General features: G+C 49.0%; 1 protein-coding gene across 1 annotated transcript in view; it reads right to left on the minus strand.

The window, feature by feature from the left end:
* GAB2 (GRB2 associated binding protein 2) overlaps positions 1–17,265 on the minus strand; it is a 206,664-nt gene that overhangs the window by 63,978 nt on the left and 125,421 nt on the right. Inside the window, exon 2 of the mRNA XM_075337513.1 lies at positions 505–805. Within this exon, the coding sequence (XP_075193628.1) occupies positions 505–805 (301 nt within the window). The remainder of the gene's footprint in view (positions 1–504; positions 806–17,265) is intronic.

Consider the following 17,265-nt stretch of genomic DNA (forward strand, 5'->3'; position numbering starts at 1 on the left):
TTCCATCCGGTTTGCGTTTAGTTGGACTATCATTTATTTTTCGACAGGACAATGACCCCAAACACACCTCCAGGCTGTGTAAGGGCTATTTGACTAAGAAGGAGAGTGATGGGGGGCTACGCCAGATGACCTGGCCTCCACAGTCACCAGACCTGAACCCAATCGAGATGGTTTGGGGTGAGCTGGACTGCAGAGTGAAGGCAAAAGGGCCAACAAGTGCTAAGCATCTCTGGGAACTCCTTCAAGACTGTTGGAAAACCATTTCCGGTGACTACCTCTTGAAGCTCATCAAGAGAATGCCAAGAGTGTGCAAAGCAGTAATCAAAGCAAAAGGTGGCTACTTTGAAGAACCTAGAATATAAGACATATTTTCAGTTGTTTCACACTTTAAGTATTTCATTCCACATGTTTTCATTCATAGTTTTGATGCCTTCAATGTGAATATACAATTTTCAGAGTCATGAAAGTAAAGAAAACTCTTTGAATGAGATAATGTTACCCTACCTGAGCCTTCATCAGACTGGTTAAATCCGCAGATCTGACATATACTCCGCACCCACTTATTCATTTCCACTTCAGTTTCGGCCACCAGATAGAACGTCCGATCGCTGGTCTTTATATCGAAGACGTAGCTGTCCTGGAGCTCCTTCTTGTTGAAGGTCAGTCCAGAGTCCACCTGTTCACAGCAGCTGAGGTTGATGACCCTTATTGGCTTCTTGGAGTGGTCATTCTTATAATATTCCAGAACATCGGGATCTCCACTCATGCGTCCACTTCTCAGGATGAACCAACGTTTCTTCCATGCCTAAGAAAAACAGAGGTAACGTTAATGAACATCCAACACATCCTGGAAAGAAAATCAAGTATGGTCACATACATGTAATTTCCATCCAAAGCATCTATTTAGAGGTCATCAAATTTTTAAAGCTTATTTCTTATGTACTATGGGAAGGTACATTTCATCAGAATTATATATATATATATATATATATATATATATATATATATATATATATCTATATATATTTTAATTAGATCTTATTTTTCGGGAAACCGGTATATGCACAATCAAGTCAGGTCCTCCAGAAAGAGCAAGAGTCTCTGTAATACCAACTTAAAGGTCTGGGAACAGAAAGCGACAACACCTTGGTATTGCTTTAATGGTGGCCATATTGGTTGTCAACCACCTATTCCCTCCAAAAATAGGCAACTTTTCGGTTTAATAAATCTTATTTATGTACTTTATATGCTTGCTCTTTAGGAAAACTGATGAACTGACAAAGCAGGTAGTGGTGAGTGGCTGCCATCTGTAAGGGACTAATGTACAGTATATAACTCCTGGCATCATACACCCAGTGTATGACATCTGGCCCTATTGTCCCCGGTGTGTAAGATTTGGCCCCATTACCCCCGATCTGTATAACCTCCTCCAACGCGTCTATAACCTCCGGCTCCCGCCCCTGCTGCCGCTGTATAACATCAGTCCCCTTCCCCCAGTGTATAACCATCCAGCACCCCCCCCCCCAATGTATAACGTCCAGCATGCCACCAGTGTATAACCATCCAGCACCCCCCCCCCCAATGTATAACGTCCAGCATGCCACCAGTGTATAACCATCCAGCACCCCCCCCCCAATGTATAACGTCCAGCATGCCATCAGTGTATAATCTCCAGCTCCCGCCGCCCCTCTGGTGTATAACCTCCAGCCCTTCGCCTCCTTTTACTAATATGTGACAGCAGCCGGTGGTGCCCATCTCACTGATATCAGCACATTTTGTAATAGGAGCCACTCTGGTAACAAGTTTGTTTAGGATACGTCTTCCTCCTGAATCTTCCCCATCACCTGTGAGTGATATTATCGAGAAATGGAAGGAACCGCAACCACAATGCCGAGCTGTACATCACCAAGCACAATGCTGAGCCGTACATCACCAAGCACAATGCCGAGCCGTACATCACCAAGCACAATGCCGAGCCGTACATCACCAAGCACAATGCCGAGCCGTACATCACCAAGCACAATGCCGAGCCGTACATCACCAAGCACAATGCCGAGCCGTACATCACCAAGCACAATGCCGAGCCGTACATCACCAAGCACAATGCCGAGCCGTACATCACCAAGCACAATGCCGAGCCGTACATCACCAAGCACAATGCCGAGCCGTACATCACCAAGCACAATGCCGAGCCGTACATCACCAAGCACAATGCCGAGCCGTTCATCACCAAGCACAATGCCGAGCCGTACTTCACCAAGCACAATGCTGAGCCGTACATCACCAAGTACAATGCTGAGCCGTACATCACCAAGCACAATGCCGGGCCGTACATCACCAAGCACAATGCCGAGCCGTACATCACCAAGCACAATGCTGAGCCATACATCACCAAGCACAATGCCAAGCCATACATCACCAAGCACAATGCCGAGCCATACATCACCAAGCACAATGCTGAGCCGTACATCACCAAGCACAATGCTGAGCCGTACATCACCAAGCACAATGCTGAGCCGTACATCACCAAGCACAATGCTGAGCCGTACATCACCAAGCACAATGCTGAGCCGTACATCACCAAGCACAATGCTGAGCTGTACATCACCAAGCACAATGCCGAGCCGTACATCACCAAGCACAATGCCAAACGTCGGATAGAGAAGTGTCAAGCTGCCACCAATGGACTCTGGAGAAGATGTGTTCTGTGCAGTGACGGATCACACTTCTCTACCCTGTGTCTGATGGACAAGTCTGGGTTTGGTGATGTCAAGAGGACGTTACCCCTAACTGCATGGTGCCTGCTGTATAGATGGTGGTGGACGATAATGCTCTGGGTTATCAGGAATCAGCCTTGGCTCCTGATAAAACAGTGAGGGGAGATCTGAATACTTCAGTACAAAACATTGTGGACAATCATAGCTTTCAGGTTTGTAGGAACATTTTGGGGATTGATCTTTTCTGTTCCCCGTGACCATGCCCATTGCACAAGCTTCATACAGACATGGGGGTTTGAAGGATCAACATGACTGGCTGCACAGATCCCGGAAAACAGCCCGATTCAACACTTATAATGGAGCTTGTGATCCCAGCCTCCTCCAACATCAGGATCTGCCCTTCCAAAGGCTTTTCTGGATGAAAGTGCAAAAATTCCCACAGATGCCTCCAAAACCTTGTAGAAAACCTTTCCAGGAAAGCGTGTGCCGTTATATCTGCAGAGGAGCGACTCCATATTAATATCTATGGATGTCAGATGGGAAGTGAGAAAAGCTACTGGAAGAGAATATATATATATATATATATATATATATATATTAGTTTATTAGTAGTTATCTGCTATACAATGTACATAAATACCACTGTCATCTACTTTATATACTGAAGTGGCTCATAATGGGTCACTCCCCATCTGCTTTCCTTTTCCAGGTTGTTTTTCCAGCTTGCCAAAAGTACAAAGGACCATAAAACTCTGTCAGTGACAGACAGTGTCATCGCTCGGCCTATGTCACAGTGAAAAGAATAAAAACATCGTCAATGTAGCGGGCACGGCTAGTGATCTGAGTGCAGTACAGGCAGGAATGGGTTTTGGAGCTGTGCCAAGCTAATGCCTCGTCGTTATGTGACCGCTGAGATTTTAATACAGCAATGTCTGGATTGTCTCGGGTAACATCTATTTATCTGCAGAAATACTGCGAAAGTGAAGTGCTGGCGCTGCAAGTGCTTTTACCAGGAGCCAAGAAAACACATTTGGTGAAGAGAAATAAAGATCTTTTGTTCTTAATCAAGAGAAGGCTTGAACTCGGCGTGAAAGAGTCGTAGACATCTTTATAGTTAATGGCATTTTGTTAGCCCCAGGGCCATCTCCTCTAGAGCAGCGACAATCCAGCTACGGATGCTGGGAGCTGTAGTCACAAGTTGGAGACTTCTGTTTTGGAAGAGGTCCGTGACCTTTACTGTCTGAATATTTCCTAAAAGTGGCTGCTTCTTAAAAGGCATTATACTGCACTGCTCCATTATACATCTCGTGGCATCAAGACCCATTGGTGATGTAAATAAGACCACCACCAATTAGTAGGAATGGTATATTAGATCTGTGTTAGTGAGCACTTCTCCTTTCCGGATATAATACATCCACTTCACAGGTGTGACATATCAACATGCTGATTAGACAGCATGATTATTGCACAGGTGTGCCTTAGTAGAAAACTTAAATATTTATTCAGATGGAATTCTGTATTACTTTGTATTTCTCAGGGGATGGTTTATAGCAGGGGTCTCAAACTCGGCTAGGTGTATGGGCCGCACAGAGGAAAAAAATAATTTGGGGGCCGGCATTCTTTGCAGGACAAAGTGACATTTTTATTGGTACCATATTTTTTTTTTTTTTTTTACCATATTTTTTACCTTTTTTTTATCACTGATTTTGAACATTTTTCACTTGTTTATTATAACAAATCAGTACACTTTGTTTAAATATAAAAATAAATAAATAAATTTAATGGTAAAAAAAAAATGTCATGCCTTATTTTTATATAAATATTTTTATTTTTTTTTACATTTTATCCCTTTCTTGTAACTAATAGTCTTACGATTAGTACCATATAGAAATTTTGGCCAACATCTTTTAGTAATGTTCCCCATCTTGTGGTAATGTGCCCATCCTTGCCCCCTTGTAGTATTGTGCCCCATCCTAGTCCCCATCCTACAGTAATGTGATCATCCTTATCCCCATCCTATAGTAATGTTCTCCATCTTGTATTAATGTGCCTCATCCTTGTCCCCATCCTATAGTAATATGGCCCATCCTTGTCCCCATCCTATAGTAATGTGCCAATCCTTGTCCCCATCCTATAGTAATGTCCTCAGCCTTATCCCCATCCTATAGTAATGTCCCCAGCCTCGTCCCCATCCTATCGTAATGTGCCCATCCTGTATTAATGTGTCCATCCTTGTCCCCATCTTAGAGTAATGTTCCCCATTCTTGTCCCCTTGTAGTAATGTCCCCATTCTATAGTAATGTGCCCATCCTATAGTAATGTCCCCAGCCTTGTCCGCATCCAATAGTAATGTGCCCACCTTGTCCCCAACCTATAGTAATGTGCCCACCTTGTCCTTATCCTATAGTACCCAGCTTTGTCTCCATTATATAGTAATGTACCCATCCAATAGTATTGTGCCCATCCTTGTAATGTCCCCATCCTATAGTAATGTGCCCACCTTGTCCCCATCCTATAGTAATGTGATCACCTTGTCCCCATCCTATAGTAATGTCCCTATCCTATAGTAATGTGTCCACAGCCTTGTCCCCATCCCATAGTAAAGTGCCCACCTTGTCCCCATCCTATAGTAATGTCCCCATCCTATAGTAATGTGCCCATCCTGTAGTAATGTGTGCCATCACTGTCCCCTTTTACTAATCTGCCCATGCAGGTACTCTTCTTGTAGTAATGTGCCCTTTCCTGATCCTCTGCTTGTAGTTATGTCCCATACTGGTCAATTAAGGCACCGTTCTTCCCATACACACACACACACACACACACACACACACAAAAAAAAAAAAGCGCCATTCTTCTCACCTGTCCCGCGTTCCCTCGGCTGCGTCAGCGCTTTATGTCAGATGATTGTTTTGCTGGCGCAGCGCGCACAGAGTCAAGCTCTCTATGCACAACGTTTCCAATACAGCCGTAGCCATCCGCTAATCAGAGGTTAGCAGCTGAGGTCAGGCAGTTTCTATTGGAGGAATAGTTGTATACAGAGCGCTTGACTCTGAAAGCGCAGCGCCGGCAAAACACTCATCTGACAAAGCGCAGACAGTGGCTACTGCCCCTGCACCGGCCGCGATAGTCAACAGGGGCCCGCACGAAGACGCCTGAGGGGCCGCGAATTTGAGACCTCTGGCTTATAGGATCCCAGCTTTGGTCTGGAGATCAAACACGCGCCACCGGTTTGTAGGTGTTGACACTTTCTGGCTTATGAAGGTCACAGGAAGACCTGGCTTCCAGAGACCAGTAAATCTGTCAAAAGATATTTAAAGAGGATGTGATTTTTATTTATATTTTTACTAAGGTCAGATCACCTAAAGGGAACCGGTATCCAGGTTTTTCCCTTATGAGCTGCGGACCCCACCAGTGAGCCCTTCATTTTTGTACAATATTGTATATAAGAACCCAGGGCGCTCTGTATAATGTAAAAAAAAAAACCCTTTATTATAGTCATCTAGGGGGTGGTCCAGTCCAATGGGTGTTGCTGCTTTCCGGTACGGCGCCTCCTCCATCTTGTGCGATCGCTGTCCTCCTTCCCTGCGCCGTGTGCATGACGTATCCTTCGTCATCCACACAGAGGCTTCCATTGCTCTCCTGCGCATGCGCACTTTGATCTGCCTGGCCGAGGGCAGATCAAAATATAATAGTGCGCATGCGCAGGCGATCTTTGACCTTTTCTCGCACTTGCACATTATAGTACTTTGTTTTCCCTCAACGGGGTAGATCAAAGTGCGCATGCACAGGAGCGCAATGCTGGCCTCTGTCTGGATGATGTAGGACACATCATTCACATGGAGTAGGGAAGGAGGACGGCAACGGCACAAGATGGAGGAGGCGCCGGACCGAGAGCAGCGACACCCATCAGACCAGACCACCCCCAAGGTAAGTATTATAGAGGTGTTTTTTATGCTATACAGATGGGTCTAGGCTCTTATATGCAGTATTCTGGAATGCTGTATATAAGAGCTCACTGGTGGTGGACGCAGCCAGTAGCATAACAAAGGGGGAGCGGAGGGGGCGGTCCGCCCCGGGCGGCACGTGTCAGGGGGGCGGCATTTTGTCCACTCACCTTCAGTTCTGCTGCCCTCGGGCCGAGTTCCGGGGACCGGAGTCCTCGGCAGGAAACTGTGGCTGCCGTCTCTTTAAGGAGTGCAGACCACAGTGTTCTGCTGGATTGAGCTTCATCTGTGGGCGGAGCTACCGCCCAGCATCCTGCTCAGTCCCACAGATGAAACACAAAAAACCTGAGCTGAAACAATGTTCAGTAAACATGCAACATTAAGCATGTGAATTGCAGCCTTAAGACTAGAAAAAAAACAAAGAGAAAATTGCATGAAAAATACCCTGACTATAAATAAATAAATTGCAAGTGCTTAATAACAGGGTACTTAGTGTATACATTTTTGCAAAAAGGTAAAAAGCTGTCTCACCTCGTCAAGGTGTACCCATCTGAGACAGTCCCTAACCAACTGAAGTTAGGGACTGTCTCAGATGGGTACACCTTGACGAGGTGAGACAGCTTTTTACCTTTTTGCAAAAATGTATACACTAAGTACCCTGTTATTAAGCACTTGCAATTTATTTATTTATAGTCAGGGTATTTTTCATGCAATTTTCTCTTTGGTTTTTTTCAGTCCCACAGATGAAGGAGTGACAGCCAGCGACCCCCAGCACAGCGCTGGCCTCAGGCGCTGTGTGGGCCCCCTCTCCTCCGTGACCAAGTGGTAAGTGCTACCCCCCTCCCCCCCTCGACCTGTATACTCCCTCCCAGCCACCCCAGGAGCTGCGTGTGCGGGCCCCCAGGAGCCGCGTGTGTCGATGCAGGCTCAGTTCTGCTACATCTGCCCTGTGCTCGGTGCAGGCTCAGCTCTGCTACATCTGCCCTGTGCATGGTGCAGGCTCAGCTCTGCTAAATCTGCCCTGTGCTTGGTGCAGCCTCAGCTCTGCTACATCTGCCCTGTGTCTGGTGCAGGCTCAGCTCCTCTACATCTGCCCTGTGCTCGGTGCAGGCTCAGCTCTGCTACATCTGCCCTGTGTCTGGTGCAGGCTCAGCTCTGCTACATCTGCCCTGTGCCTGGTGCAGGCTCAGCTCCTCTACATCTGCCCTGTGTCTGGTGCAGGCTCAGCTCTGCTACATCTGCCCTGTGTCTGGTGCAGGCTCAGCTCCTCTACATCTGCCCTGTGTCTGGTGCAGGCTCAGCTCTGCTACATCTGCCCTGTGCTTGGTGCAGGCTCAGCTCTGCTACATCTGCCCTGTGTCTGGTGCAGGCTCAGCTCTGCTACATCTGCCCTGTGCTTGGTGCAGCCTCAGCTCTGCTACATCTGCCCTGTGTCTGGTGCAGGCTCAGCTCCTCTACATCTGCCCTGTGCTCGGTGCAGCCTCAGCTCTGCTACATCTGCCCTGTGTCTGGTGCAGGCTCAGCTCTGCTACATCTGCCCTGTGTCTGGTGCAGGCTCAGCTCTGCAGCAGCCATGTGTGCGGGCCCCCAAAAGCCCCGTGTGTGTCTATATGTGCAGCAGAGTTATGTGTGTATGTATGTATGCAGTAGAGCTGTGTGTGTCTGTCTGTATGTAGCAGAGTTGTGTGTGTCTGTATGTATGCAGCAGCTACAGAGTTGTATGTATGCAGTTGTGTGTGTCTGTATATATGCAGCAGAGCTGTGTATGTGTATAATAGGCCTACATGTGTGTAAAAAGGTGAAAGTCTAGGACTAATAGCAGCAGTCTACAATTAGATCTTTGATTGTAGTTCCATGAAAAATAAATATTTTAATGGTTTTCCGTATTTTTGAATGTTTCTGGATTATCGACGGCCAACGGAGGGGGGCGGCAAATTTGACGACCGCCCCGGGCGGCAAAAGCAGTAGCTACGCCACTGGACGCAGCTCATAAGGGAAAAAGCTGGTGACAGGTTCCCTTTAATTCAGAACTGGGTCTATATTACTACCAGGACTTCTACTTGTGGAAGAAAGGAAGTGACTATTACGTGTTGCGATTTTGCATATTTTCTTGCATGTTTTTTGTCCATGATTTTTACGCATATTTAACCCTTTCACCCCACGGCGATTTTCCTTTTTCGTTTTTTCCTCTCCTTTTTCCAAGAGCCATAACTGTTTTATTTGTCCGTCAATATAGCCATATGAGGACTGGTTTTCTGTGGAACAAGTTGTACTTTTGAATGACACCATTACTTCTGCAACCTATTTTGTACTGGAAAATGGGGGCAAAAATTCCAAGTGCGATGAAATTGCAAAAAAATAGTGCAATTCCACAATTGTTTTTTTTTACGTAGCATGTTCATTATATGGTAAAACTGACCTGGGAATAATGATTGCCCAGGTCAGTACGAGTTTGTGGATAGATAACAGTAAAACTAGACGGTACATGTTTGCTAAGTGGTGAAAAAAAATTCAGAAGTTTGTAAAAAAAAAAAAAAAGAAAAAAAAAGAATTGCGCTTTTGTCGCTATTTTACCAGCATGCAGTGTTCTCCTATTTCGGGATCTGGGGCTCAGTGGCGGCTTATTTTTTGCGGCTTGCGCTAACATTTTTAATCATACCATTTTTTAGTAGATGCGATGTTTTGATCGCCTGTTATTGCATTTTAGTACAATGTTGCAGCGACAAAAAAAACAAAAACAAACGTCATTCTGGAGTTTTGATTTTTTTTCTCTCACCACGCCAATCAGATTAATTGATTTTATATTTTGATAGATTGGGCATTTCTGAGCGCGGCGATAGCAAATGTGAAGGGGGGCAATGCCTTAAAACATTCTCTCTCTCTCATTATTTTGGCATTTGACAAATATAAATAATTTTGGTTCCTAATTGACCTAAAACGGGAAAGGTTTATTTTGATTTCATGTTAGATAGTGAGAAAAACCTGCAGATGTGTCTTTATAGAGAGCGGAGAGAAAAACCTGCAGATGTGTCTTTATAGAGAGCGGAGAGAAAAACCTGCAGATGTATCTTTATAGAGAGCAGAGAGAAAAACCTGCAGATGTGTCTTTATAGAGAGCGGAGAGAAAAACCTGCAGATGTGTCTTTATAGAGAGCGGAGAGAAAAACCTGCAGATGTGTCTTTATAGAGAGGGGAGGGAAAAAACTGCAGATGTGTCTTTATAGAGTTGATGGAAACTTCTGGTTTCAACTCTACATTATGGAATATATTTATAAAGTATTGCGATCCAGTCTCAGATCAGTTCTTCATAGGGATGAGTGAGCACTACCATGCTCGGGTGCTCAGTACTGGTAACTAGTGATGAGCGGGCACTACCATGCTCAGGTGGTCAGTACTCGTAACTAGTGATGAGTGGGCACTACCATGCTCAGGTGCTCGGTATCGGTAACTAGTGATGAGAGAGCACAACCATGCTCAGGTGCTCAGTACTAGTAACTAGTGATGAGAGAGCACAACCATGCTCAGGTGCTCAGTACTAATAACTAGTGATGAGCGAGCACTACCATGCTCAGGTTATCAGTACCGGTAACTAGTGATGAGCGGGCACTACCATGCTCGGGTGCTCAGTACTAGTAACTAGTGATGAGCGAGCACTACCATGCTCAGGTGGTCAGTACTCGTAACTAGTGATGAGTGGGCACTACCATGCTCAGGTGCTCGGTATCGGTAACTAGTGATGAGAGAGCACAACCATGCTCAGGTGCTCAGTACTAGTAACTAGTGATGAGAGAGCACAACCATGCTCAGGTGCTCAGTACTAATAACTAGTGATGAGCGAGCACTACCATGCTCAGGTTATCAGTACCGGTAACTAGTGATGAGCGGGCACTACCATGCTCGGGTGCTCAGTACTAGTAACTAGTGATGAGCGAGCACTACCATGCTCAGGTGCTCAGTACTAATAACTAGTGATGAGCGAGCACTACCATGCTCAGGTTATCAGTACCGGTAACTAGTGATGAGCGGGCACTACCATGCTCGGGTGCTCAGTATTCCTAACTAGTGATGAGCGAGCACTACCATGCTCAGGTTATCAGTACTGGTAACTAGTGATGAGCGAGTGTCGCGGGCGGGGAGGGGACGCTGCGCTCTCCCACTGCTCGGGTCCGGCCGCTGCTGCGGGTGCTCGGTGGTGGCTCGACCGGTGGGCCGGATCCCGGGGACTCGAGCGGCGCTCCCCGCCCGTGAGTGAAAAGGGGATTTGATTGTGGGGGATTTGAGTATTGTCCGTGACGCCACCCACGGTTGTGGTGATATTGGTGACACCACCGCTGCTCTAGACTGGGATCCCGGGAGCGGTGACAGGGAGCAGCTTTGTTGTTAGTTCTCCCCTCCGTGGGTAGGGGGTTGGTTGTCCCGGGGCCCGGTGATGGGGTAGGGATGGATGGCAGGCGGGTTACGGGGCCTGGTGAGGTGCAGGGTCGCGGGGGCAGCGCTGTGCCGCACGGCACGGTGGTACTCACTCAGCCAATGATGAGGACACAGTTCTCGGTAAAACACACGGCTGGATGGACAGGTCCCACAGACGGCTGCGGTGTTGTTTCTCCCGGCAGGTTGATGGTGACTGCCTTTCCCTGCACCTATGTAGTGTAACGGTTCCAATGGGTTCCCACCGGTAACCCGCTCCCCGGCTTGGGTGTGGGCCGGAGAAGCCCCTTTTGCCCGCAGGCTCTGGCCCTGGGAACGGTAGCCTTGGCGGTGGCTGTGTTTCCCTCTCACGGTTGGACTGTTGCCTTCTGTCGGGACTTGACTGCTGGGAAACCCAAGAGGTTCCCTTCGCTAACGAATTTGGCAAATTCACGGCGACTCCTAGCCTTGCCGGGGTCCGTAAGCCCCTGCCGGATGGTGCTGGCTTCTCTTTGCGTACCGGTCCGGTACCGCCGGGTCACCGCCTGTCCACGGTCCTTACGGTTAGCTCCAATAGGCCACTCCTGCAGACGGTCACCACCGTCTGCCAACCTTGCTGATCCGTCTGGGCCACACACCCGGACCAACTTCAGGCTCCTCTACCACTTTTCTCCTTCCACTTTCACCTCCAAAACTAAAACTCTCTGCCTTTCCCGCCTCCAGGACCGTGAACTCCTCGGTGGGTGGGGCCAACCGCCCGCTTCCCCCCCCCCCGGTGTGAACATCAGCCCCTGGAGGAAGGCAACAAGAGTTTGTGTCTGACTTTGGTGTGCCTGACCGGGAGTGTGGGGTGTGTAGGTGTTGTTCTCTGTGGCCCCTGGCTTGTCCAGGGCGCCACACGAGCACTACCATGCTCGGGTGCTCAGTACCAGTAACTAGTGATGAGCGGGCACTACCATGCTCGGGTGCTCTGTACTCGTAACTAGTGATGAGCGGGCACTACCATGCTCGGGTGCTCAATACTCGTAACTAGTGATGAGCGGGCACTACCATGCTCGGGTGCTCAGTATCGGTAACTAGTGATGAGGAGCACTACCATGCTCGGGTGCTCAGTACCGGTATCTAGTGATGAGCGGGCACTACCATGCTCGGGTGCTCAGTACCGGTATCTAGTGATGAGCGGGCACTACCATGCTCGGGTGCTCAGTACCGGTATCTAGTGATGAGCGAGCACTACTCAGAAAACTGCTCGAGTTCCCCATTGACTGCCAATATACTCGGGTGATCGAGTCGCGCCCATCTGAGCGTCTAACTGCTGGTTACGAGTACTGAGCACCAGAGCATAGTAGTGCTCGCTCGTCACTAGTGTTCAGCTGTCGCCATGTCTGCAGGACTAGAAATGTGGATGACAGATTTCCTGCGCGGATACATGGAGCTGCTGGAGTCGACTGCAAAGCAGGCATTGCCCCGTGAGGCCGTCAGTGGCTGCTGTCACAGTATACTGATATCGTGCCTGGGGACCCACGTCTGGGGTATGCTCAGGAGAGGAGAGTGACACGTCAGGTGACAGCTGTGACGGGCAGTGTGCCCTCATCTCACATCAGGTTACCGAGACATGGATCTCACACGGCCGCTGGAAAAGCTCCACAATAACAGATATTTCTCCTGAGGACAAGCACAATGTCATATACTATTACATATGGCACCGACCGCTGCACATACACAGCAAACATAGGAGGCCGTCACTCAGCATGCCGTCCCATCTCTGTATCTGAATACTGTGGAACTGGAGCATTGTCCCAGTGTCATGGCCCGATGTGATCTCGGGGCAGGGGGGAAAAATCAGGGATCAGGTCACAGCACATTGTGAATCGCAGATCCTCTTTAGTGCCTGCTCATCGATTATCCTGAGTTGGAGCTTACTTAATTCCATCTGGTGTTGAAGGGGTTAAAATTTCTTTCTATTCTGCTGCAGTCTAACAGGTCGTTGTAATCTCAGATGCAGCCACTTCGTTTCTACTATAAATATCCACTCCTCAATCCTCCCTATGCCAGCTATAGCTCATATCTATGCTGTCCAATTTGAAGGAGGTGGTCGCCGGAGAAGCTGAGGTGTAACTTGTGTTGCAGCTGAGAAGTTCCTGTTGGAGAAACTGTGGAGTGTTATTTGTTGCGTCTTTCCCCACCTGTTTGTCTTACCTTTCTCTTGTCATATTGCAGTGGCTCAGGGCAGATCAAAGTGCGCCTGCGCAGGACCTCAACGCCGGTGCGTGTACATCACGTGGGACACGTCATGCACCCAGACTTCACAAAAAGGAGTACAAAGATGGCTGAAAGAGGATGGGCCGCACCCGGAGAACGGAGACACCCATTTGACCAGTCTGCACGGCCCCATAGGTGAGTATTATAAAGTGATTTTTACGTTCTACACAGCCACCTGGGCTCTTATATACAGTATGGTAGAATGCTGTATATAAGAGCCCACTGGTGGTGGTCGCAGCTTATAGTCACCAAATCTGGTGACAGGTTCCCTTTAAGCAATAGGCGAGATCTCCTGAGAGTAGTTGGTTAATCTCCCAGATAAGAAGAAGTTTCAACTGTATTCATATCAAGAAGTGGACACATATGAAAATCGTAGCGGAGCAGAGAGCCATCGCCAATCATTGCGGGAGCGGAAATTGCAGTTCTTTTTATTGGCACACATTGGGCATGGGAGAACTGTTAGGGGTCACAAATTGGGAAATTAATGTTTTTGTGTGCCTCCATACAATACTAATAATGCCTAAAATGCACTATAAATGGGTCGGGGGGGAGGACACTTACCATTTAGATACAGAAAGGGGAAACTTGGCATAGGGAAGCATTCTAACCACAGAGGGCACAATATGGTAGCACTAAGGTGGCACTCTAATCGTGTGGGGGCACAAAAGTGGCACTATTATGACGTTAAGTGACAAAGGTGGCCCTAGTGCCGTGTAGAGCATAAGGCGGCATTACCATTATCTGGGGCACTTTGGAACGTTATGTAGTTTGTGTAATGGTGGGTCCTATACGTTGAGGCTCAGCTCCTTCAGAAGGAGGGACATGAGTTATGTGATGGCCTTTTACCTGGAAGGAATCGAGATGAGCATCAATAGAGCTGCCATAATATAGTCTGGCACTGTGGAAAAAAATACTTCATATATCGAATTCTATAAATGGTGGATCATGGTGCTGCATCGCTTCCTAAAACAAAGTAGGAAATGTGCCGCAACGCGCTGTACACACCTCATGTTGGTTATACGTGCCCACAATCCCAATAGTTATGAACCGTGCCTCAAAAGAGGCTTGCTTAGCAAAGCTGTCGCGGGCGGAGGAGGGGACGCTGCGCTCACCACGCTCGGGGTGGCTCGAGCGGTGGGCCAGATCCCGGGGACTCGAGCGGCGCTCCTCGCCTGTGAGTGAAAAGGGGAATGGTTGTGGGGATTTATTGTCCGTGACGCCACCCACGGTTGTGGTGAAGTTGTGACACCACCGCTGCTCTGGACGGGGATCCCGGGAGCGATGACAGGGAGCAGCTTGGATGTTGTTTTGCCCCTCCGTGGGCAGGGGGGTTGGTTGTCCCGGGGCCCGGTGAGGGGAGGATGGCAGGTGGGTTATGGGACCTGGTGAGGTGCACGGTCGCGGGGGCAGCGCGGTGCCGCACGGCACAGTGGTACTCACTCAGCCAATGATGAATACAAAGTCTCCGGTAAAACGGCTGGATGGACGGGTCCCACAGACGGCTGCGGTGGTTCTTCTCCCGGTAGGTTGGCGGTGACTGCCTTTCCCTGCACCTGTGTTGTGTTCTCGGTTCTGGTGGCTTCCCACCGGTAACCCGCTCCCCAGCTTGGATGGACGCTGAGGGAGCCCCTTTTGCCCGCAGGCTCTGGCCCTGGGAACTGTATTTCCCTTCAATCGGGTCTTGACTGCTGGGAAACCCCGGAGGTTCCCTTCGCTAACAGATTTGACCGGTTTTACGGCGACTCCAAGCCTGGTCGGGGTCCGTAGGCCCTGCCGAATGGTGCTGGCTTTTCTTTGCTCCCCGATCCGGTACCGGCGGGCCACCGCCTGTCCCCGGTCCTTACGGTTCACGTCGATCAGCCCCTCCTGAAGATGGTCACCACCGTCTGCTAACCTTGCTGTATGTGCCCGGGCCACGCACCCGGACACGGTCAGTCTGCTCCACTACCACTTCACTCTCCAACTCCCTAACTGAACTCAACTTGCCTTCCTTTTCCCGCCTCCAGGACTGTGAACGCCTCGGTGGGTGGGGCCAACAACCTGGCTCCACCCCTGTTGTGGACATCAGCCCCTGGAGGAAGGCAACAAGGATTTTTGTCTGACTTTGGTGTGCCTAGCCGGGGTGTGGGGTGTGTTGTTGCAGTACCTGTGACGACCTGGCTTGTCCAGGGCGCCACAAAGCCATGACCAGAAAATGGAGTTTCGGGGTAGCCCTATAAATGGGGTAGTCCTGGACAAAAACCAATTAGTTTGCCCACCCACCTCTACATGTCAGCCCTGGCTGTAGCCTATTTGGACCCACCCACAACATGAGGCCACTTTTTCGGTGACTGGTTCCTTTCAAAATCAGATAGAATTTTTTAAAGATGAAACAAAAAATACAGGATATAAACTAAATTATCAAAAATGAATCCAGTCACAAAACGGGAACAACAAAAGCCATTGAGGGAAATCACTCTTTCTTGTTCGGCCTCCACAATTTCCAATCACACAATGTGACTCCATCAGCAGCCTTGTTCTCCGAGCGCCGCAGCCCGAATCAAGCAACGTGCTAATCTGACTGTCCTGAGATGACATGACGCCAAATAGCAGTCTCCTCCTGATTCTACCTCGGCCCCCAATTCTTGAAAACACACCGTAACCATAGAAACCACCAAAATGGAACGATGCAACCACATGATCCCGTGGAGAGACCTGACTTAGACTTACAAGATACAGATGCACCCGAAATATGAGCGTCTCAGAAGAGTTGTATTACACATGAAGTGTGCAGACAAAACCAGGGAAACATTTGGCCAAATGTTAAGGGCTCACCCCTAACATAAAAGGTATCTAAGCCACAAGGAGGGGCATATAACTCCTATCATTGTACCACTTATCCAACAGACCCCAAATCAGACATCCTGCAAAAATACATGAGACCCCTTGTCACACTCGTCGCTGGGAGATGGTACTGCGGCGAACTAGAAAGTGGACCCACTGGACCACAGGGCGACCCCAGGCCTACCTTAACGTGCGGTAGAGGACCAGGACTGTGGCAGCTGAACCCTAGGACAAAAGATGAACACAAGAGCAGGCAGGACAGAGTCTCAAGTGCAGACAGGGACCACCAGGGTGGCTCAAGGCAGGTAGCACAGGCAGGACGGACAGGCAGAATCTCAGGCACAGCAAGACAGGATGAACAGGCAAAGTCCAGATACAGCCAGGACGGGGACGGATAGGCAGAGTCCCGGTACGGGCAGGACGGGGACAGGAGAGTCTACCTTCAATAGCGCAGGCAAAATCCAGGTACAGGCAGGACAGGACTGGAACCAGGTGCGAACAAGCAGGATGGGCGGGTAGCCAGGTACAAAACAGGACAGGCTAGACCCAGACAGGCTGAACAGGCAGGGAACCAAGTACGGGCAGGACAGGACCAGAATAAGTGTCACCCAGGGTTATGAAGTACTCGGTCCCGGGCGGTGTATATCTGGGGAATGTCACTTTGGTGTCCGTTGCCCGGTTCCGTGCCCTGGGCCCTTTTTGAAAAGGGGAATATTTAAAGGGGATTACATTAGTGTTCACACATGACGCCACTTGCGGTGTTGCGGCTATGTGGTTGGAGCCACCGCTGCACAATGTCCACTACTGGGGCTGGTGTTAATGGCAGCCTGGATGTTAGACCCTCCGCAAGCAGGGCCGGGCCCTAGAGGATAGGTGAAATGACGGGTGTCAGAAGAAGGTAGTCTACACAAGGGTTCAGTGCAACTGGGTTTTTACTCTTTTTTGCTGGTGGTAACTGGTCACCCGAGGCCGGCTGGTTTCACCTCCAGGTCCCCTTTGTCCAAGTGCCCGTTTAGTAATCTGATACCTTCTTCCCCTGCACCTGTCTCTAGTTGGTGGGTCCCGTGGCGTAGAGCAACTGGGGGTACCCATCCGGTGGTTTTTCCACTGTC

Source organism: Anomaloglossus baeobatrachus, chromosome 2 (assembly GCF_048569485.1).
Source record: "Anomaloglossus baeobatrachus isolate aAnoBae1 chromosome 2, aAnoBae1.hap1, whole genome shotgun sequence".
In the NCBI taxonomy this organism is placed as follows: domain Eukaryota; kingdom Metazoa; phylum Chordata; class Amphibia; order Anura; family Aromobatidae; genus Anomaloglossus; species Anomaloglossus baeobatrachus.